General features: G+C 48.7%; 1 protein-coding gene across 1 annotated transcript in view; it reads right to left on the reverse strand.

Annotated features, from left to right (window-relative positions):
* Nucleotides 1-24,389, reverse strand: part of LOC116427989 (amyloid beta precursor protein binding family B member 1) — a 201,438-nt gene that overhangs the window by 144,567 nt on the left and 32,482 nt on the right. The window contains exon 3 of the mRNA XM_031978999.2: nucleotides 19,367-19,719. Coding sequence (XP_031834859.1) covers nucleotides 19,367-19,658 — 292 coding nt within the window. The 5' untranslated portion in view covers nucleotides 19,659-19,719. The remainder of the gene's footprint in view (nucleotides 1-19,366; nucleotides 19,720-24,389) is intronic.

Here is a 24,389-nt window from a genome sequence, read left to right on the forward strand (position 1 = left end):
CGTAGCCTGTCTTCGGGAGTGATCGCGACGTTCCGTCGGATAGATGGATTCGTAAATGGTTTGTCCCCTGAATTGCTGCGAGTCACAGAATAAGGGCCTGTGCACACGAGCGACGTGATCCCGCTGCGGTGCCGCAGCGGTTGACGCTGGCGATTGCGTATCGTGAACGATGTGGCCGTTCAATCTTTTTTGTTTCGGAAACTAATGACGTATGACAGAACTAAAATATAGCGATACATTTTTTAATGTTACAACTAAAATACTGCATACTAATGTAGAGTTACGCAAAATGTTTGACGAGTAATGTTTGACCTCTAAGAAATTGATTAAAGTAGATATTTCTTAAAAACATTTTGTTCCTCTGTAACGTGTGGCATTACACATATTAAATAAATACACGCATGGAGCGACATGAAGTTATTGATGTGCTTAGCCCAATTTTGATGATTTTCATGTTGTTGAGGATATAATTTTGAACAACCTTTTTCTTAATAGATTGTCAGTGGAAGGCTTTCGATGTTACATCGACAACTTGACCCAGAAAGATATGCTTTATTGGGTATATACTTAAAATCACTGTCACGATTCGTTGCGATCACGCAGCGGTCGTTGTGGGAGTCTTGACGTATCGTCTAATGTTCGGAACATGACAGACCATCGTTGCCATAGCATTCTGTCAATAGCAGAGTCGCTGCAGTCCCGCGGAAGGATCGCGTCGCTCGTGTGCACAGGCCCTGTTGCGGTGATACCGAGAGCTAAAGCGGGTCGTGAATCGTTGGCAGTGAATTTTGCGGTGGGTGTAGGCGATTCTTACGTGATCTAAACTTTTAAATAGTTTAGATACCCAGAGATTGACGTATAAAAGTCGGGAATTACTTTACTAGTACGTAGTCACGATTTATGGGAGAAGATAGAGCTTGAAGTAATGAAGGTCACTATTTCTAATCTTAGATTAATCATAAGCTTCTTTCATCCGGTTATCCGCCCCGCCTTTTAATTCGATAATATTCCGGTTAATCCAGGTGACATTAATTAGAAACTTACGGTTTCGACGCGACAGAAAACGCATCGACATCTTTCGTAACCGGCCAACCGGCGGGCAAAAAAGATTCTTGGCTGACAACCGAAATTCCCTTTTGGGGAACCGAGGAATGCAGAACCAACGGCTTTTCCGCGCGCCGCCGTCGCTCTCTATTTTTATTTTGCTCGGCGTGAATGCCACTGACACGCGATACGCAACCAGAATGCGAAACGCGTTCGCGATTTTCTAGAGGTGACTGCGCGCACGGCGGGGGCTCGGGTTATAAATTCACGATCCCCGCGGAACGGTCGACAGTGTCGCGGCAAAAAAAAAAAAACGAGAAGCGGGGGGAATCGGAGTGGGAAACAAAACAAGAAAGAACGTAATCGCGTTTCATCGGTAATAAAGCTGATATTTGGTAACAAGGGCGAGCCGTAAAAGTACCGATGGAAACGGCCCCTCTTTAAAACAGTTTAGAACAGGAATATGAAGTTACGAGGGTTCGTTAAAACGAAGGAAACGGTTTTAATGGCCCCGCGACGCGTCTACTCGTTATGCACGGCGATACGTCGCACTCTCCGCTCGGTGGTTAACCCTTAATTTGTAGGGTGAAGGGTGAAAGACTCCCGCTGCTCTTTCAAAGCCGAGTGCCTGATTGGTTATGGTAGAGGGATTAATACTCTGCGCGGGGCCTTTCACGAAATGGATGGAATCTCGAGAGTCGGCGGCACGGGAGTAATCAACGGCTGCTCCTTCAAACCGTTTGTTCAATGAAATCTTTCCTGTTATTTACTAACCTCCTTTGTCCGCTTTCATCGTTCGGAACATTGTGGCGAGGCAGCTTTCGTGTTCCGTACGTGTGAGCCGACGGGAAAACATTCTACGAATATCTCACGGATCAATCTGCCCGGGGGTAGTTTCTTGAACCCCGATGCACGTAAGTGCCTAATGAAAGGCAAATTAAATCAAGTGCCTCGTCATAATTGGGTTCCAGAGTTTGTAAGTGTACTAACGACGGAATGATAAATTATTTAGAATTATGTTACTGATGTGTCATTATAATTCAAGATTTTCCTCGGCGATTATTGCTACACATGTTTTTCGCATTTGCATTAAAATACGATGACCGGTTTCTAAAACCTCGGCTGAAAATAGAAGTGATACATCACTCGGAGACGGTAAATAACAACACCGCTCGTCGGCCCATTTAATATTCATTACTCTATTTTAATGGGGCGTACGAAAATAGACACCGCCCACGCTTATTAATGAAAGTCAATTTGACCTCGATCCGGCAGTTACGTAACAAATATGTTCCTACGGCGGTCGAGGGTCGAAGCGATCGACATAACAGCGAGTAAATCAGAATTCGCTGTGCACGCCCCGCTCAGTTACGTCTACTCTGTTGTTTGTCCCATAGCAACCGAAACAGGTGCCAGACAGCTTACACAAATCATGCTTGAAACATCATCGGGTAGACGGGGAGCGTGGGCGGCTGTCTGCAGGTGACAGGATCACAAAAATGTCGGCGCGTGCACCTGTCATGGATGTAACAGTCCAAAAGCGACGTTCCCCGAAACCATTAATACTTCGACAACTGGTCTTTCAATTACACCTGAATCTAGGATATATACCAATGAACGATATTTACTCTCTCCTTAAGGTCATATAATTGAGCTCATATTAATGCTTAACATTTTATCCACCGCAACCCAATTAACCGGTTTTTCAATTGCTTAACAAACAATAGCCTATTAAAATTAGGCTACATTAAAACAGAAGACACCAGAACTATATAATGATAATTTCCTGTATTTTGATTGTAAAGTTACAAAACTTCACAAGTAGAAACATGCGCTTCTAGTAGCAGAGAAAACCGTGTTAAGCAGTTGTCATCAGTGATTTTCAGAAGATTCCCATGAAATGTACCCACTAGCGCGCTGAAAGACTCCTCGTTTCCCCATGAAAGACTAAACGAATACATTACACAGAACCAAAACACAATCTACATCCCTTACCGTGAGCGACAGCTCAAAGAACACACGAATATTGGTCGCTACTCCTCGAGGCGACGCGCCGAGGAGAGCCAACCGCGCACGAGGCAGCGAGCAAACACTCGACCGTTGACCTTTCCCCGGGGCCCGTGTTTATGTAAAAACGGCCAGGGAAATAATAAAGAGGAAGACGAATGAAACGTAAATAAGAGCAATATCAATTCATTTGACGGGGGGTCGGCGCGCGCCTTCTACGCCGTTGACGCAAATTGTCCCGGAAGACGCTCGCGCCCGGAATGAAACAATCAGGGGGTAGCAGCAGCGGGCGGAAGACGCGCGCGGCCCCGGATTTTCCTCCGGGGCCTGGTGAATGAAGAAATCACGGCGAGGCGGCCATCATATTTTTACGACACGCGCGGCACGTCGTCGCCCGCGACGGCTGAGACTTGCATACATCCACCTATACAGGCCGGTTTTTATCGTCGTCCTTTTCATCGTTCGCGCAACCCCCAGCTCGCATGTAGGTTACGCGGATTAATACTCTCCAGAGGAAGTGCAACGGCGATAAAGAGCGTTAGACATGGGAAGAGGTATATATATAGAGAGAGAAAGAGGGAGAGAGAGAGAAACGAGACTGATCTACGTTGAGCATTAATAGAACAAAACTTTCTTGATATTTAATCTAATAAATCTACGAGTTCAGCAACCTTCTATTTCAAACGAGGAATAACGATTTATCGGTGAACAATGAATAACGAATAAAGAGTTATTGCCAACGAAGTTTTTCGCCGTATAAAATCGTCACTCCCCATTATCACATATAAATCGATTCCGCGATGTCATTCTTTATTCGCTGTTTAAAACCAGATTTGTCCAATGCCGTCCGCAGCGTGGAAAAGACGAAAAATAGCGGATAAAGAGAGGACGGGGTTGGGAAAACAGGAACGAAAACTGAAGAGAAAAGCGGAACGGCGTGGATTCGATTGGATTTATACCCGGTGTAAGGACTCCGTAGGAGGAACGGTGGCGGCGGCGGCGGTGGCGGAGGGAAATCGCGAACGATAAAAGAGAAAAGAAGTGGAATACGGGTGGAATGGGCGGAGTGGGTGGAGCGGGGGTCGAACGGCGAAAGGGTGAGTGGAAGAAGAAAAAACGAAGGGTGCCTCGAGGGTCTGCATATTTTTTTTTTCATCCATTTAACGATCACCCACCGGTCGTACTCCCTGCAGACAGTCGGGAGAGTGGCGGGCGCGAAGGAGCGAGGGGGCAGGTGTGGATTACGAGGATGTGGCACTTTTTAGCGATGAAAAAAAGTATGTCGCATTAATTAAAAACGCGACGCCGACGGTGAACGCAATTACGGGGGCTGCGCGACGCTCCGGGTTCATTCGGGGGCCTCGCGTTTTCACCGAGCAACCTGTTTTTCGCTTATTTTTGTTCCGTTTCCCACCGTTTCCTTCGCCCCATCATCGCGCGGCCTTTCTCTCCACCTCTCTCTCTCTCTCTCTCTCTCTCTCTCTCTGTTTTTACCCACCCCACTCGCCCCTTTCACCCTTCGACCCCGCCATTTCTCGGTTGGCATGCCGCGACTTCGGAAAAATCGTGACACGGTTCTTTGGCAGTTATTCCGGCGGTCGCCGCGGCCCCGCCGTAATTAATGTCCGACTTAACGGGACGTAAAATTCCTTCCGTGGTAAAGCGAAACGAGTGCAAGCCCGTCGCGCGGCGTCGGCGGCGTAACATCGATCCGTTTCGTGGGAACGAACTCCGCGGTACTTTGTTGCGAAAACCGAAAGAAGGTCAGAAGCCCGTGCATCTCTGAATTAGGATTTCCGCCGGCCCGTCGAACGTTTCTACAGCCGAAGCCAGTACGCGGGACGAAAGCCAAAGGACAAGCTAATATCTGGCCAGTCGGAGCTCGCCGCTCGCGCCGTCGCAAAGATTTCGCCGGGACGACGAAGATGAGACTGGACGGAAGGGTGAAGAACACGGGGAGGGTGGTCACCCCCTAACTGCTAGGGACGTGCCGCTGTGCCCTGTGGCAATTTCCGTCCTCGAATTGAAATGTTATTACGTTAGCGACACGTTCAGGTTACCACCGTCCGACCACCCTTCGCTTTAACCCCCCCCCGGCCCCTCGCCATTCTTTCTCCTCTCTGTCCGACTTCCCTTTATTTTTCTCTTTCCTGTTGTCCTCCGCGCAAATGCGATTTCAAGTCACCGGGCGCGGCCGAAATGGACGAAAGAAGGAGCACGCCGGCCGGAATCAAGAGGAGAAGAGGCTACGAAGGTCTTCCCAGCGGATCCAATTCGCCTCGTAAAGAGAGCCAGGAACGAGGACAACCAGCGAAACGTCGAATCGCTAATCCCGCCGTGTTGCCCGCGTTGCCGCGTCGAATGGCTCCTTTTATCTTTTCCCTTCGTTTCGCCGCACTTTTCTAAAATCGAATTAAATCCGTTACACTTGCGCGAGAGTCGGCGCGGACTCTCCGTGTCTGATCGCGGCGCGCCGGCTGAAAGAGCTGCTCCGCGGGACTCCGTTCCGTGTCCTCGCAAAGCGGCAGGCCGATACCGGCGGAATGCGGACCGAATGTCCCGGCGCGCATCAGTATTTCCGGCTTCCCGAAGCCGCCCGATAAAACGGGCCGGGGGTAGATTTGTGCAGCCGGAGAATGAGGTAACCAGAATGCAAGCTCGCCGCTTCGAAATCGCTGATCCGAATGTCTCCGACGTATACTTCCGTCTACGTGAACGGCTTTAACGGCGGGATCGGCGGCCGCTCGAAAACGAAAGAGACGACGGAAATGCGCCGGGAAGTGGAACGACGCGTGCTCCGGTTGGACTGACGGCATCCGTCTGGCGTCGACGTTATCGGCCACCGAATTATCGGGGAGATAATACTTCGCTGAATGACAGATGACTGAATGACTACTCTAATGAGTAGTTGTATTGTCCGGTCTATTTATCTGGAATGGGATATTAGACCGCGTAACTTCCCATCGTCCGAGTTTAAAAGGAGTGGGTGTAGTTTTGTCGACGATAAAATCTTGTGCGAATATTACTATTGCGTCGGTGATTTAGGAATATTATTTATGTGGCACTTTTAGCGTTAAAGATATTACCGTGACGTCTAACGTATGAATTGCGAAGTTTTCTTTGTCATTAACTGCTTGGAATATCGTTGAATGAGTTCTGATTAGAGAAATCTAAATCTGTCATTGTTAAACCTTTGGAATAATATTTCTCTTCAGCCAGAGTATCGAATAATGATCTTACATTGAATTGTACTGTTCAGAGGACGAGATTCTGTAATGCACGCTACATTCGAAATTCTTGCTTTCTCACCTGGAGAACACTCTTCCAGTGGCTGATACTTCCAGAACAATGTTACTGTATCCGACACCCGATATCCAGGAAACTTTGAGTCACCCCAGTCGAGACAGAATCAATTGGCTGCTCAAGGATATTGAATATCCTCACCATTCGTCCCTTCAGAGAAGAAAGCCGAACGCTAAAAGCAACTGCTTAAGGAAATTCGATTGCCTTACACCCTGCGAAACTCAACTTTATAAACATCGTACGATCCTTCTCCTTTTTATTAAAAGGCTCCAAATACACGTTCAAACATATGCGAACACCTCTGACTTACTGCAGCGAATTAATAACGAACAAGCTGTAACCCTTCCGGAACGAATGTCGGCAGTTTGAAGACATCAAGCATGCATAACCAAGATACAAAGTTGCCAACATAAAACTGAATTATTCAGCTAACCGAAGATCGATCTTCTCTATTCCTTCGGCATCTAGAAGTTTCACATATAATTTAGCCCTCCCAGCTGAAAGGCTTCGCGTATTCTCAACGAACTCTCGTCAAAGGGATGAAACACTCTCAGAACACAAGGGATGAGAGATACACTAGAACCGGCAAAGCCGAAAGAAGAATCGCGCAACAAATGTGATCGACGTTGATTCATCGCAGCTGTAGTCACCGATCAAACAAGATTGATAGGAGCGGTCCGCGACGCGAGTGCTCGCCGGACTTTTTATGGGATTAAGGCAGCCGTGATCCACGCCTCTCGTAAACGGGTTATAAACTATATTCTGGTCCGGTGTATAAACGCGCAACGTTACGTCCGGCCGTCGTCGAGGACCATACCCCGCGACGTACGGTTTGCACCGGCATAATTATCCCTGTAATACCTTCAATTTCCGCGGGATCGCTTCTGAACCGTCCTCGCTTACGAGCGACGCGCTCGTAAATTACGATGTACGCGGCTCGCCCCTCGCGTTCCCCGTTAATCATCCCTCTTGTCCGATTCTTTGTCCCGCGTCGCGGTAAATGCTCGGATCCCAGCGGCCCCGCGAAACCAAATCCGCAGACAACGACGCATTGTATCGTTCCGGGAGGCTTTTTACCCCGATATGCGTTAAGAAGAAAGTGCCGGCACAGTCGGGGGGCGGGAGAAGAGCTCCGCGAACGGGGGTGTCTCGAAAACAGGAACATTCCGGCGGTTTAATGTCGCCAGTGTCGTCTACCCCCTTCCCGCGTCGGCGGAGGGGGCTAGCGTTTCTCGCACTTGTTCCTTTCTTTCTCCATTTACTCGCCGCGCGGGATCGAGGGGATCAGGGGCGGACAAAGGGACCGAGGAATAAGGGAGAAACCCGTTTTAGACACCGAAACTTCTGTGAAGTCGGGAGACGGGACGAAGGCGGCGGATGACGGAGCCTTCCGCTCGGACGGGGATGCGCAAAAAGAATGAGAAGACGAACGACGGCGGCGGGGGCGGCGGCGGGGCGGGGGTGGAACGACGGAAAACGGAACGAGAGCTGACCGGAGCTCCCGTGACTTTTATTGCGAGCCGAGCGTGTTAATCCCGGACGCCCATAAATTCATCCTGCGGGAATTGCTTCTTAACCGACGCTGTCCCTCGGCCACCGGACAACCTGTCGAACACTTAACTAACGTACGTGATCTCCGTTTGGCAGAGGAACAATTCGAGGAACGCGGATGCCTGAGTGCGGCACCTGTTATACTCACCGCCGGAGCTATTAGGATTATACCTTTTTCCTGCGATCGTTCGCATCCGATATCCACGTGTTCGATCGCGTTGCAGAAGCTTGGTGGATCGTGTTATCGGTTAGTTCTTTGGGAAACCTGAGACGTTTTCTTGCTTTCGCCAATTGTGCAGCTTCGTTTGTTGGCCGTCCGTCGTGTTTTTATCATAGTCATCGAATTAGGTCTAACCAGAACGATCTCGGCGCGGCTTGAAACGTAAATCCGGGAACCGCGTAAAATCAGCGCGGCGAGTGGAGAGCGTAAATATCGACCGGTTCCGGGAATACGACAAATATTTAATTACCGGAGGCAAACGATAGTTCGCTCGGAGTAGGTCGTAGACGCGGAGAACCGAAGAGGCTGGATGGTCGGACGAGTGGCTGAAAAAAGGATGAAGGGAAACGAAGGCTTTCAATCTCCCGTTCCTCCCATTATCCGCGCAGCCATTTCGATTCCTCGAAGCTGCCTCCGGCCAACGGTTAGCACGCCGGCCGAATTACACCGAGGGGCAATTTCTTTCGAAGGCATTAATTAGTTTGTATTTTCCGGCGCCATCAATCTGCGACCCGCGCCACAAATTCAAGTTCGCGTGGGTCGCAGCGCGCCGCATCGTTACACCGGCCGATCGATAGTTCGTGAAATTTAAAGACACCCCGGCGCCGCCGCGTTAAATATTTCAAGGAAATTAATATGACATCCGTCTGGAATACTTGTACAAAGTATTTCCGACGGCGGAACCATCGGAGGAACGGAGCAGCCGAATATGATACTCTAACCCGACACTTGTAACTTCGCGAATGGTTTTATTAATTTTCCAAAATTCGAGCGGAAAACCCCGGCAAAATTCAATCATTAAATACACCTTGAATTACGTCCGATCGTAATCAACATACTTCTCGACGTTCACGACGACCGGGGTCAGTGAAATTTTTTTAATACACGGACCACGGGGAGCAGATTGAAAAGAAGATTACCGAAGCGGACCGCGAACGTTGGCTTAAGCCAGGAGTTATCAAGTAAATTGTATACGAGTTAATGAAGCACACTCCGCTTAATAGGCACTCGCTTAAATATTAACCACGATACTCCAGTTTCCCGGGAAGAAATCCGCAAGATTCCCCGCAGCGAACAGAAACCGGCACGGGGTTAATGTCTCCTCGCGTCTAACGAACCTCCGCAGCTCTCCGGGCGAAAAACGTTAATTAAGGTGAATTTTTCGCGAAGGAAACCGATACCGAAATGAAATTAGAGGAAGGCCGTTGCAGGGCGGAGGGTCGGCACCGGGCGACAACACAGGGCAACGGACGAAAACCGAGTGAATGGCCGCGCGGGCCTCTTCACACTCTGAAAATCCGGCTGGCTTCGGGTGGAACCGGGGGTCGGCTCTTTCCGGATCTCTCGTCAGGGTCGTTTGATATTCACGTGCCCGTGAGTTTTGAGGGAAACCTTATACGCCACTTCGATCCCCCTGACAGGACTTTTGCGCCGCGTATCCAAAGCCCCGCGGCAAAACTGGCACGGAACGAGTCTCTTCGCTCCCGTACATACGGCTATGTACGGTACATACCTATCCACGAGGTGCAATTTGCATGCCCGTCCTCGTTTTAAAGCCTACCGGTGATTTCTGGCGTCATAGTTTCTATACACCGCCGCTACGAAAACTCGACCCGATTCCGTCCCGTTCCAGCCGCCTTCCGCGCGGCTGTTCCATTGGAAATGACTTTCGTGGAATTAATAGGATACCGACGCCGGATGCGTCCCCCTTCGATACGCACTGCCACCCCCGCGTCGTGCTCTGTTTTTCTTGGATAGATATAATACGGACGTGACTGTCGATTCAGGTTTCATCGGAGATCGCCGCATTGGTTGCTGGCGAAAGTTAGGAAATTAATTACAGAAGATCGTTGAAGTGATTTGTGAATTATGTATATTTTTATAGTCCGAAAGTGTGTTTCAATGTTTGAAGGTAAGAAATTCGTGAGGCTTGAATAAAGGTATGTTGATTAGATTTATCGAGTGTATGAAATTTTAATTGCATTGCATGTCGAAGCAATGGTAAAAAGGGGATGGTTCCTAATGAGGGACGGACAAGTGGAACGAAGTTTTTTAATATAAGGTACCGTGTTCGGGAAGACAAGCTTTGACAATTTATCCGATACGCGTGCAGACTGAACAGGATAAGTGGAAACAGACGGTAATGAACAGACACGTTAGTGGAGTTCTTTTCAGCGGCACGTGTACGCGACGAATATTCCATGTATTATCTCGGAAACACAGCATTGTACGAGATAACTTCGGTTCACGTTTCGAACTTATTTTTACACGAAAATTCGTCCTCTCTCTTCACTCGTGTCGCGATTATCGTCGAGACACTCCGCGTTGAATGTAACTGAAATCGTGTCAAGATTTTTCCGTGCATACTAAGTTGAACGTGTAGAAACGAAAGTCGTTTTCATGCAGTTGGCTCTCTCGCGTATCTCTTCATTAATCATTATTTCCCTTTGTAGATGTAACTATGCCATCGATGGAAGCGGCACAACGCCGTACCATCGTCGATACTTATCCCAAGCAGAAACAGTGAGTAACGCAGCCACGTTAACCCAGATACTCGAGGTATTCTTAGACTAGAATTTCTTGCAAATGACGTTTTGCACAAAAAATATCTGCATTCCGGTGTCTCTGTAGAACTGACAGGTGTAGAATATTTTACGCGTGACGTCGACGAATCGACGATACAGCCAGGGAAAGGGTGGATCTATACGAATAAAAATATAACGAATGCATACGGTGACGTTTATTCATATAAAAAATCAATTTAAAACGAACGCGCGCTGGAAATTTGTCTGCTGCTCACGTAATCGCGCATACAACAAATAGAATTGGTAAATAATAAACAGACGTTTCAATTAAACCGCATTCAACAGTGGAGACGTTTGATCGATTTCCAAACGGGGAACCGCTGGTCAAAAAATTTCATTCCAGGTTTTCAACGTATTGATTCACATAGATACGCGCATTTTTTAGATATCCATGTAGCCCCGCCGCGGTATGTAATTTTAATTAATCTCCATTGTCCTTTAGCAGTTCTCCACCGATCCAAATTTTAAGAATACCTCAACATCCTGCACGAGCATACATCACGCATAATTTCATAAAAATGTTCGGGACGAGATTTAATAAAAGCGATATTAAAACGTGCTGAATTTCGCCCCATACACGCCATTATTATTCCGATTACGCTAGAGGAAAATGCGAATTTCCACATAAATTTACATTTCCCCGCATTAACTTTGCAGAGACTTACGAAAACCACGAATGAAAGTATATTATTCGCTGTATTATCAACTCCAAGTCGTTGATAACAACAGAAAAATGTCTGAAGCTTCAATGGAAAATTCATATCTTACTCGATCTCAATAATTTCTATCAGCATTCACGATGTTCCTGTATTTCCAATTCGAAAGAAGCTCCGCGACGCGACACAAGCGAGGAAGCATCGGTGTTTACGCGAACGTTTCGGCATCAGTCTGCAAATATCAGTGTCAAAGTGGAGGTGGACGAGTCGAAGGAGGCGACGGCCTACTTCGAGTCATCGGCGATACCGGCGCCGAGGCGAGGGAAGAATTAGCCACGAAACGAGCAATGCCGGAAGCACGTGTACCAGAGACCTCCGCAGGAAGCGGGGTCTTTCCTTTGAATGCGCTTAATTGCGAGAACAGTTTCGTTTCCAGGAGGGGCCAGACGGTCTGACGAGGAGCACGGAAATGATTAACGACAAAAGCCGGCTCCTCCGTCGGATCTCGGCCGCGCGGCGGAACGGAGCCGGCCGGGGGACAGAGAACGAGATACCGTGAAAGAAGAAATAAATCTCGAACGTGAACAAAATGAACGGAACTGTGCAATTACTCCGTGGCTTCGGAACTATCGGCGGATTCCGCGAATGAAAGGAAACATTTTAATTATTGGCCGAACCGTTATTTTAATTTCCATGATTGTCACGGCGAACAATGCCGGACAAGGTTACCGTCCTCGGACGTCTCGCCTGCGAGACATCAGCAGGGGAAAGGAAGCCGGATTCACCGTGCGCGATCCAATTACACGCGAAAGATTAGGATCTCTAATTCGACGACGGCATGACTATTTCCACGACGCAGGGTTTGCCGATTAAATTGAGTAGCCTGTGTATCATTTGGATGAATTACGTGGTATACGAGAGGAACACAAGGTGTCTTGTAGCTGGAGGTGCAATCGGACAGAGGCTGACGTTATGTGAAAAGGTCAAAATTTGATTTCGAGAAAATCGACTTTGAATATTCACCTGGCACGAGATTTCCATGTCTTGTTATTGGATCTCACTGTGGATCATTGTCTCGGTTAATGTAAACATTTTCCTGAGTTTCATTTTTCACATAGTATCAGCCACTATCCGGTTGCAGAGAGTTACATACTACCCCGTATCTCGTTCGTTTATTTGACAAACATCACGCCTTATCTACGATATCGGTCAGATCGACGGTTCTTAGAAGAGTATAATGTTTGCGAGCCCCGGCGGTCAGTATGGTACGGGGAAAAAATCGAACGCCGCACGAGCGCGTATCGACGGACGAGATTGCGCTCGACGTTCGCGTATCGAGAAGTATCGACAACGCGCGTCAAGTTTAATTAAGCGGTAGATATCGTTGAAATCGAGGGGAAATAATCCTGACAGAATGTTTCGGGGGGAAATGTAGAAAATCGACGGGTGACGGTTGTTTGCCGGGACAGATGGATGTTTCGATTAAAATCGATGTTACGGCGCCCCTCGCCCGGTCAGCCGGAGGATGCGCCGTTCTCGGGGATCGCGGAACTCCACGCCGGCAGCGTGGAAACGAACGGGGCAAATATTTCTTTTAATTAAGCGGACACGGCCGCGACACGATCGAGGAAGTTCGATAACGAAGCGCGCGCTCTGTCTTGCCCCGTAGGAAATTAAACGGCGGATGATTTATTCCGTCGGTCAAATGAAACAACACCGGCAGAGAGGGGGAGGGTTATTCGTTTATTTGGCAAATATCGAGACCGTAATCTTGGTTCCCGGGCCGGGAATAGCGTCGCAGAAGAAGCGGAGGCCGAGCGAAGAGACAGACGGGACGAGGGAACCGTGAGAGAACGAGTAGAAAACCGAAGGGATGGGGCAGGGAACGGTTGTGGACGAACACCGACTAACTGAAGGGTGGGTGGTTGGTCTGACGCAGCAAACAGAAAATAATACCGCGGCCATTGTTCCCGTTTCGCTTTTCCGTCTCGCCTCATCCGAGCACCGCCGGCATCGGGCCTTCTCTTCCTAGGAACCCTTCTCCATTGTCGAGTTTCGCTAGGTCCCTTTACCTCCCTCATCATTTCCCTCCACCTTCTTCCTTTCTCCTGCTCGTTCTCCCGTCAGTCTCATGCTCGGCGTCCCTTCTTCGTCCCTTTTTTCGCTCCCTGCTGCTGCCGCTCAGGTCCTTCATCCCATTGCGCGGCACATGTATTCCCATATTTTAGCCGGCCCTGAAGAGGAACGAGGAGAGGAATCAGCTGCAGATTGGAGCATTTATTCGACTCGGGAAAAGGCGAACAATACGCCCTTCGTGTCTCGACACTTTCGCCTGGAATAAATCAATTTTTTCGTTCGGCCCCGACCGCGTTCTCCTTTTGCTTCCCGGCGGCGCCTCGTTCGGTCTCTCGATTCCGGTTCGTCCACCTCCCGACGAAATCACTCGCGGCGAAGCGAGCCGCGCGAATTAATCCCACGTAACGCGTTTATTTGTCTTCCATCCGCAGCGACCGCGTCCCCATCTACGAATCAGCTTTATTACCTCCCGACGCGGTGGGTTTCACTCCTCCCCCGTTCTTCCGTCGCGACAGCCCGAGCGGAACGCGCGGCTTATTTCGTTGTCCCTTTGATCGGTCTGCTGTAGTGAAAACCCGGCACCCCAGCTCGCGGGGAGTTCACTTTCCAACCACCGTCAAAGACCGCCGTTGCTCGCCGAGTCCGACGCTCCGTCCCGTTTGCGATTGCACGCCCATTGAAGGATACGTTTATAAATCGTCCGTCGTGAATCTTTTTATTCGCTCGATGCTTCTCGTGCTCTCCTTTTTCTTTTTCCTGCTGGTCGAACTACAGCTTGAATATATTGAATTGCTTCCCATCCGGGGCGGAACGGGACGAACAACGCGCGGGGATGGATCGAAATGTTTATTCGATCGACGCAAAGAGAACGATTCGTCGCGTTCAAGCGCGACGTGGAATCGAAACGCCCTCGCGCCACTTCTCCTCGCCTCGGTGTCAAACGAATTAATTTACCAGGTAATTTTCAATATGTATCGGAAACATCGATTCGTTCCCCGGGCGACCTCTCCCACCCGGCGGTGTTCCCGTCTGTTTCTGCCCGTACGGGTTGTATTTGCCATTTAATTTTCAGCTCTCGGAGATAATCAAGAAATATGCCCGCGTCATCGTGTATTTTTATCGGCCGGCTGCTACGACCTCTGGCTCCGCCGACAGGGAGGCCATATTCAAGCTGACCGGGAGTCGGACCAGTGACCGATAAGGGCAACAAAAACCGGCGGCTTCGATTCAATCTCCCGCGGCGTTCAATTCGGATTGGATCGGTTTAATTGAAAAATTCGACGCGTCCTGTCCGGCCTTAATGAGATTTTCGTTACCGTGGAATTATCGCTGACATTATCAATCGGCGACACGCCGCCCGACATCCAGTAATAAACGGTCGTTCCGCCGGCTTTTGCGCGCCCGTTCGACGAAATCGAGTTATAGGGACTCCGAATTGCTGCTCTCCGCCGAGCTACTCTCCATACTACGGTAAAAGGGTCTTTATAGGCGGGCAGTGACTGAAGTTAACAGATTGGAAAGTTGTTTCAAATCTACCCATCATAAAATATAACGCTTGACTTTTAATCTTCTTCGATAACTTTCAATGTATCGTCCACTCGTTACGGAAACTTTCTACGATCAACTGTCGCAGAAAGGGTGAACATAACCAGTTGGTCGACGAGTAAACGGTAAGAACCTCACGGCAAACGTAGATTAGCCTAGCAACACGTTTCCTGCCTCATGAGACGTTTCTTTCTCAGCAGAAACTACAAGACGTTTCTTTTTCTTTCTTCTGGTACCGCCAGGTAATTTCGTTCCGGGTAAACGTAATATCGCGGGACGACTTGAAACGGGAATTATTTTTAGCCGGGCAACGTTTTTCGCCCCTTGCGAGGCATCGCCGAGTGTCGAGTGGAAGGCCGAGCACAATGACCGATAAAAGTAGCTCGCCCGCCTCCCCAAGTTCGATTCAATTTCACGAAGTTTCAGCAGGCGCGCCCGACGGCGTCGGCGTCGGCGTCGGCGTCGGCGTCGGCAACGGCGGCAGCGGCAGCGGTGGCGGCGCGTCAAGTGCTGTCATCAAACTCGCATCCACTTTGCGCTGGTAGGACAAGTGGCTCTGCAGCACGGCCCGCGAAAATCCACTTTCCAGCTTCGAGGCCCTGCTACTCGGCGATGCATTATTCCGTCGAATAAGACGGATGGGAATAATATTCCAATCAGGGGCGTCCGATGCAGCGAGCAGCCTCCGATCGTTTGCCATAATGGGCCACGATCTTAGCACTCGTGAATTATGCGACTCCGTCCCCTGCTGCAGCCCTAGCGCCGCTTAGGAATAAGATCAGAATTTCCCTGGATACTTCCGGAGAATTAACCGGAAACTTGCACCCTACGCGCAACGGTGCTCGTTCAGACGCCACGTGTGGAGGATGGATGACGGCGTATCGGCGCCGATGAATTTTTCAAGCGTTGCGTTTCGACGCCGAGTTCACCGGCGGTAGTTTTTAGAGGTTGCATCACGTGTCCCGTGACACTTGGGGCAAACTTAAGAGATCGGCTCGATCCGTTACGAATAATAATATTGGAAGATGTCTGTTCGGCGGTTAAGAGGATTACAGAGTAATTCACGAGGGTGTAAGTGGTTTGTTAACACGGAAATTAGTGGTTAATTGATTTAGAAACTGGCGGGGTTCCGCGGCGAGTCGTTATTTATCGCGCGTTATCGGTCTACCTAAAATTAGGTGACCCGATACAGCTGCTTTGACTCCGGCCGATGATAATCTTCCCTCGAAGAAGCCCGGAAGGAAATAGCATCGATTTGTGCCCGCGCGGCACGATAAAATTCCCTTCCTCGGATTCGCCCTTTCTCTTCCAATCGCCGGAAAAATTGCCGTAATCGCCGGCCATTACACCGATGGCGCGACGATAAGGGTAAATTATCCTCGGATTAAAAGTGTTCCGCTCGACGGAGACCGGTGTCCGACAATTTCTAAGGGATCTCGAAGGATTCACGGCGATACTCCATTTTTCTCGGAGGCCACCGCGAAATAGGATAGAGTCACGGAACGATTTATTAAGATCCCGGCGAAGTTCGAAGCAGAAGGGAAACCAAAGCGCGGAATAGCACTGCGCCTCCGCCGAGGAAGAAAGGATAACGGAAAAGAAGCGACCTGTCTCGGGCGAACTTAATGGCTCTAGAAACGAAAGTCCGGCTGGGAAAGTTATCAGCGTGAAGCCTCGCTCGGAGATACGAGCATGAAACGCGTGACAGCGAAAACGCTGAAGTTTATTCTGGGTCACTGCGCAATTAACTTCACATGATTTTCTCAAAGTTTTCAGGCTCACCGCGTTTTCTCTGGAAATTACCGCTTAACAGTGAAATATAAAATACGACTAACTTTGAATTCTCCGAAGCTACGACTGCAACAGACGCTGAAACTGTGCGTTAAACGGAACTCCCCGAAAGTCTCGGTTTCGTTGCCCTCCGTTTAATTCGAAGACAGAAGATTCTCCTCCAGTTTCATCGAAACACATCGTAAATCCTCCCCAATGTTTTATTTACAGCCCTAAACTTGTTGCTCCCAGGGGGAGCCCCTAAATTCATACAAATAGCAGCCGTCTTCCCGTCGATGGCCCCGCCATAGTTCAAGGGGGGCACGAACGGAAGACGGAGATCTCGAAGACGAATGGGCGGAATTAAAAGTCGCGAGTCGGCGACAGGCGTAATGAAGCGGAAGTGGCGGCAAGAATCACGGTCTGTCTAGCTCGGTGAGCTTCCTGTTAATATAGGACACTCTTAAATTTCCGTCGTCGCCGCGAACGAACGGAGAAAGAGAACGGGGACAGGCGAGACGAAGATTGCAGTACGGCGCGGCACGTTCGCGTAACGACCGGTTGGGGTCTAAATCTTGATAAACAGCTGCAAAGATTGTTAACGGTCTCCCATTATTTAGTGGAGAGGCCGAGTTCTCGCGGCTCCGGAAGACCGGAGGAAAGGAAAGAATTAGAGGGGAGACGGCCGGGAAAAGAAGAAAGGGTTTGGATGTCGGCCAGGCTCCGCGGGGCTGAAATGGTCGATCGCCAAAAAGGGGATCGTTTAAGGGCTGAGCATCGCGGAGCGTTTTGTCGCGGAATGATGGAGAGCCGCGCCTCGAGATCCGCTTTGTGAAAGGGCTCGCTGCAGTCTGTCACGCCCACGTCGATTCCGGCGGGCGATCAACGTCGCTTGAATTCCCTTTCTTCTTGGCGCGGCTTAATATGCGACTCCGACGTTAGAGTTTGCGAAGCGCCGCGCCGCGCGGACGCCGTTGTTTGCCCGGCCACAAATCGTGCCAAAAGTGGGGAAGAACGTTTACGGACGTTCCAGCGGAACGGACGGCCGGGCGGACATATTTACCCGTGAACGTAATCGCGAGTGTCTGCGCCACTCACCGCTGCCAACGCGTGGCGGCTACTTTCGCGATGTCGTCACGACACCGTATTGCCCATTAACGCGATATACGGCGGCTCCGGTCGCTACGGAACGCGACGCTTTCGAAATAAACCCATTAGACGACGCCGCGCCCCCGCGGCTGGGACCAGCTCGCGAGTCTCTCGTATGTGGAGCGGGACGGATAGACACGCTCGCTGCCGGGGACGAGATTCGATATAGCGTTCGTACATGGGCGAGCTGGAAACCTGCTTGTTTAACCCTTTACACTTGATAATATTTTCCGCTGTAAATGTTCAGTGTAAAATACTGTTCTGATATAATGGAACGTGTTACAATGAATTCAAGGATAGAACTATTTTATTTCTAGATTTCCCGAGTTTGTACCTTATTTCGTACGTTTAATATGGAATTTGTAATTTCGTAATTTGGCTGTGTCGAATCAAATGGCGGCTGAGAGCACTGCAGAGGGAATGCGGTATCAGTATTTCGATGTTTAAAGCGGTTATAACGCACGCTGTTAGGTCTCTTGACTGGAAATGAGTAATATTAATTACACGTTGAAGCCTGGTGCCCCGTTAATAGATTCCACCGACGACGAAGTAGTTATGGAACCAATCCAAACTGCATGCTTTTGCATATTCGTCGTGACGTTTCATTTTCCGTGACTTAAGGGTTTCAGTGTCAGAGTGCAAACGCTTAGAATTCGACCCACTTGAACGAGCAACGAAAAGATAAATTCTATAAAATGTACATTGCTTGATTGTCGCTCGACGTGTATCTGCGATACAGGTGGGTGCAAAAACAATGAGCACGATTACAGAGCGCGGTATCCGTGTAATCGGTTCGAGCTCTTCGAGAGCTGCTCAAAGGCTCGCGCAGCGAACACGGCATATTTGCCGGTTCGCGAGATCGAATAGGCTACTTGTATAATCATTAGACTGGGGGATGTTTATGCACGTTAAATATTCAAGAAGCGTATGACGTTTATTACCCACGGAAATTATGCAAATATGCACGCGAAATATGCTAATACCCACGAAAAATATGTGAAACATGCCAGCAACGTGTTACGACGTAGATTTGACATATAAAATATTACCTACAATGCCAAGACCTATGTTTGTACAGTGCTCAATGTTGCATTCGTTTCGAGAGACACGTATGAACGTACGCAAAATAAAAATATAGCGAACACTAGAGAAAATACGAGCTCCATAACTTTTCGCTATACTCAGACTGTTAAAGCACTATTCTCCAAATATTCTCTCTACGTCCGAAATCAACAGCTCACGTTTATTCCCGGTTATTCTAATTACCCAGCGTGTACTTCGCAACCTATCGAGCTCGATCCTCTGTCGTCCATTTACTAGATTAAGACATTTATAAATAGATCCAACGCGACTCGCGTCGGACGAGCCTCCTTATCTCCGTCGACATGCTCGCTAACAAAGAGAATCCTTGGAGACGTGGAAAAGAAGAAAAATAGAAATGGAGGGGAACGAGCACTCACCGAGAAAGACGCTCTCGTCCATGTCGTCGGCGTACAGGTCGAGGGCAAGGTCGACCGCGCCGTCGGTGACGGCCTGCTCGTTCTTCTTCGCGAGGTCCATCAGCTCGTTTCGTATCGCCAGGTGGCCCGTGGCCAGAAGCTCGGCCAACAGGGTCAGGTAAGACGAGTTCAGGGAAGTAGGGCTGGTAGCACGTAGACAGCCAGGCAGCCAGAATCCTAAGAGGCCGTAGGGAACCACCGGTACCGCTCCGGTACTGACGAAGCCACCGTTCAGAAGTTCGCCGCACAACATAGGTGCAGCGATGACCTCAGCTCCTCCCTCGTGACCTTGGCAACGCCTCGATGTCGACTACCTGCGTCAACAGATCGGAGAGACGCGGAATTAATCGAAGCCGCGGGATTACTCGGTACGGCGGGATCGAATTAAAACGGGACGTTAATCGTTTTACGCGGTGATCGGGATCGTCGACCGGCTGACGGCTCTTTTATTCGCGTTCGAGCTCCGTTTAAAAGTTCTCCTATTGTTCCGCGATGAATTTCAAGGCTGACGGAAAGGCGACACTTTATGCGTGTAGAATTATCGTCGGGTAACTTTGTTCATTCGAAAGTACGGGGAATTGTGACATTGTTTGGTGAGTGGGAATCGAAACTGTTTCGTTTAGTCATGCCTCTTTGATAACCTCGAGTTGCATCATGTTATTGTTGACATCTTGAAAAGTGACGAGTAACGTTAAACGAAATCAGATAAGGCTAGTCGAAGCGTTGTTTTAAGTACAATGGAAGATTTCTCTGAGGACGTTACGAGACAGTAGATTGAACAAAAAACGATTCAATGGAGATACGAAAGAGTGAGCTGTAAATCATAATTGCAAATCAAACAATGATAAGAAAGTGTGCTCTGGACTGCAGATAATGCGAGCAGTGCAGGCGTGCTACACCCTATCGCATCAAATAATTCCGCCCACATGTAACCTCAACAGACTACAAAGTCAGAGAAGTTTATGGTGTATTGTGTGTGATGTATAGCATTGTTTTATTAAGGCTTAAGATAACCAAGATTGTAAAACGCGCTAATAAAACTTGGCACGGTTCAGAATCCCGAAGCACGCGTAGAATAAGTGTATACAAAATAACAATTCCGTCGTGAATCAAAAGATTCTTATAAACACGCAGTCCTATTAAAAAATTATTCAAACAATTTCAAACATTCGAATTTGGACACTTTGCACTCGGTAGCTGAACTTTATTTAACATAACAAAAATATAAAGTCTTGTATACAATATCAAATTTTCTACAACGCATCGATACGAGAAATATCGAAATAAAATAGCTTTCTTAATTTATGTATGTTCTCTCATTATTCAGTTTCTAAGAACACCGTTTATATTTCATCGAAACATGTCGAGTATATCTACTGAAAAACTTCCAAGTGGAAAAGGTCAAATCCCCATCGTTCATATTTCCCTACAAGAACAGACCGATTAACCCGCTCAAAAGCGGACGAACGAAAATCCAATTATAGAACGGCAGCACAGCGGCGCTCGTGTTTTGCGCGACCCGTTAATGGACGGTACATTACTATACCTCTATCCGCGCGCACGGTTTTCGGCGGAGCTCTATATCAAACACGGACAAAGCGAGCACGGTGCGGCGCCCGGTATCCAAAGAGAAACATCGAGAAAACGGTTCACGAGAAAATTGTCCCGATCCTCGGAACGTAAGGTCATTACTCTTTCGAGATCCGACCGCGAAACCGAATAATACGTTGCCGCGGGTGCCGGTGCACGCGCGGATGAGAACAAAACTTCGCGACCATCTGCATGACAAAAGAGTTGGCACAACACTGGACAACGGAGGAGAACCGGAACAATACGATTCACGGCTCACGTGGTTCCTGTGCAATTATCGTGAAATGCACGCGAATTAATGCACGCCGCGGGCACAGGTACACACGCGCGCATACAAACGGTACCGTGAAACGCGAGCCGACCGTACGCGGCGTGTACCGGCGATACAATACGGAGATGGAGCACAAGACGATCGATACAGCCGCGGATTCACTCGTAAAAAATCGATTTAGCGGAGCGGACAGGTGTTGTGGAAACGCGGTGGCTCGCAGAAATGTCGACGCTCCGCGACACGTGTTCCGATCGTAAAGTTTTCGGGGGGACACGCGCGAAATTGAACCCACCCGTCATCTTTCGGCGCGCCGGCCGGCTTGACGCGGTACACCGTGAAGAAGAAAGTTCCGGCGGAGAGTCCGACAGTTCAGCGTGAAATTCACGGATATTCGAGCCGCGCCGCCGGCGGGCAACACCGGTCGAGAACCGGCCGTTCCGCAGAGCCGGTTACGCGACGGAGGACAGGCGTAAATGGACCGTGGCGAGGGGAAAACCAGATGCGACCCAATCGGAGCTGTGACATTCTTCTGGAGCCGGCCACTTGTCGCCGTGTTGCACGGCTGACGTCACTAGTGGCTCGCGTGGGCGTGGACACGCCGGATGATCTCACGTTCGCCGTCGTTGCATCGTGGATTCACCGCGAACGATCCTGACCGATCCGATCTTTCGGCCGCGCGTCGAGCGCTCGGGAATGGAAGTCTCTCGAATGTCAAGGCGAACTTGGTTAACGAGAGAAGTTGAGAAACGCATGCAGATTTCGATTCGCTTTCCGTGTAATATGGAACTCGGAGAAATATTCGGTAAGATTTTGATGGAGCGGATTGCTCTCGACGAGAAGGGTGAAGGAACGATCGGATGACGCGGAGTATAGTTTTGAAAAGAATTCGTACCAATTAGCTTTGATCGTTTAGCGATGTAAGTGTGGGGAATATTATTCTAGTTACCTTGTTATGATTTGAATAATTCAGTAGACGGTGATCTAATCCACTGGTCATGCCACGGATATTTCTTCTTTCATTCTGATTCACTGATTTGATCGCGGTGGGAGATCCTATGCACTCTAGTTCGTGCATAGCGGGAGGGAAAGGATTGTGAATCACTTTTTATGAATCATAGATTTATATGAGCGTTTGTAGGGAGAAAGATCGTCATTGACACGCGATCTCGAATGTTAGGGATGCATACAGTAGAAGAATATTAATAAATATCGCATTCTAAGCATTGTATAAAAATACTAATTCTACATATCAATTACGTAAGAGTAAGGAAGGAAAGATCGTGGATAAATTACATTTCGATTAACCAGTTGATTCTGAAATAAGACTGTCGCATATATGGGGAGAAAATACAAGTGTCCATGGATACGGCCCTGAAATTGACCATGTATTTCTTTCGCCGGCGCGACCGGCGTAAACCGAGGCGCATCAGACGCGAGAAATACCCTGGGAAATGATCTCCCGTTAATTCGATCGTCTATGCACGGACTATCTGCGACATACATATTTCATGGGTATTCCGATTACACCGCGAGAAATCGCTGTGCAATTCGAGTTCCAGAAATTCCTGATCGGAATTTCGAACGCGTTCCGTAACCATTGGCGTAGCGCCGCGCCGCGCCGCGCCGCCGCCACCGGCGCTATAACCAAATTGATAATTTTACGCGCTATCGTTCCTGGCGAAGCGATACTCCAATTGACATTCATTTCAATCACCGTTCCGTTAGACACGCCGCTATTCGATTTTATTTCGCAATCAGGAATTCTTCTCGCGTCTCCTCGGAACTCCCCTCTCGGCGGGAAATTTATCGAAATACGAGGTTCCCGCGCGGGATCCTCGCAATTCCGAAAATTACATGTAGCCGGGTAATGCAGTTCGCCCTGTACACGAGCCGCGGTACATAGTCGATATTACGGCAACAACGCACGAGCGCAATTCCTCGGTCGCCTTTCGTTAACGCTACATCAGACCCGTAACGATTATTCGTTTCGAAAATTGGCGGAACGGTCCGTTGCGGACGACAACCGTAAAGGATAGGGCGTGTTGTCAAAGTGATTTAATTTTCCAGAAACACGCGCGAGCTGCTACGCCGCTGCAAGACGGCGAGTTCCACTCCTGGAGGAACGACGTTTTACTGTGTACTATTTTCGCGAAAAAGCATACCGTGCATAGCGTACGCGTGGACGGAATATTCTATCGAGACTACGCTGCAAAATCTTGGGCGCTGACGTGACCCGGACCGAGAAGTTCATTTTGAAAATCTCTCCCGAACGGAAGGAACGTTATTACGGCCGGTGCATCGCGCGATATGAAACATTCCACGCGATAAATTTGTTTAATGAGCGCTTTATGGAAAGTTAATGCACTGTTACGCGTGCCTCCTGTGTTTAATACAACGCTGATGCGCCGCTGTACCATGAAATTCATGTAATGTATCAATATACGTGGAATGATCGTTACGAAAAGACTACAAGAGTCTCGTGAACATTCGCTTTTACAGAAGTTGCAGATAACGAGCTAATTAAGAGTGAAGTTTCTCGTTTATCGAATATGAATCTAAAGATTCGAAGATTTGAAAAATCTATTTAAGACCTGAGGTCTAGATGGAAATTTCAATCCGGAGACTCATAAGTCTCGGAAAATTTCTCTTTTGGACTTCGTTGGGCTGGTTTCCTTGTAAAGATCCAACGGTCCCTTGGAAAGGTCTCTATCTAGGCTCCCAATGTTTCCCCCGGGAATGTCGCCCCTAGGGATTCAAGGATTTCGTGGGTCTAAAACTCCCTTTGGAACGTTCTCCCCAGGGTTTGTCGAATATATTACAGAAGTGCTTTCCGCTGACCACGATCGTCGTATATACAATATGTACTCAATATTCCCCGCTTATCTCTAGATAAAAAGACACGTCAGTATAAAGTGCAAGGATCCAATTTAAGTAGAATGGAAAGGATCAAACTTTTCATGGCAGTCAGACACGTTCGTTTGAATAAGCGTAATGCCTTCCAGATGCAATCGTAACGAACGTAGAAAGTTCTTTCTGAATGTTTCAAAGTGGCGTCCGCGGTATAATTCAGCCTCTTCGATGTTTCAGGTTAGATAAAAAGTGGCATTAACAATTACGCCCGGC

Source organism: Nomia melanderi, chromosome 6 (genome assembly GCF_051020985.1).
Source record: "Nomia melanderi isolate GNS246 chromosome 6, iyNomMela1, whole genome shotgun sequence".
Taxonomy (NCBI): Eukaryota; Metazoa; Arthropoda; class Insecta; order Hymenoptera; family Halictidae; genus Nomia; species Nomia melanderi.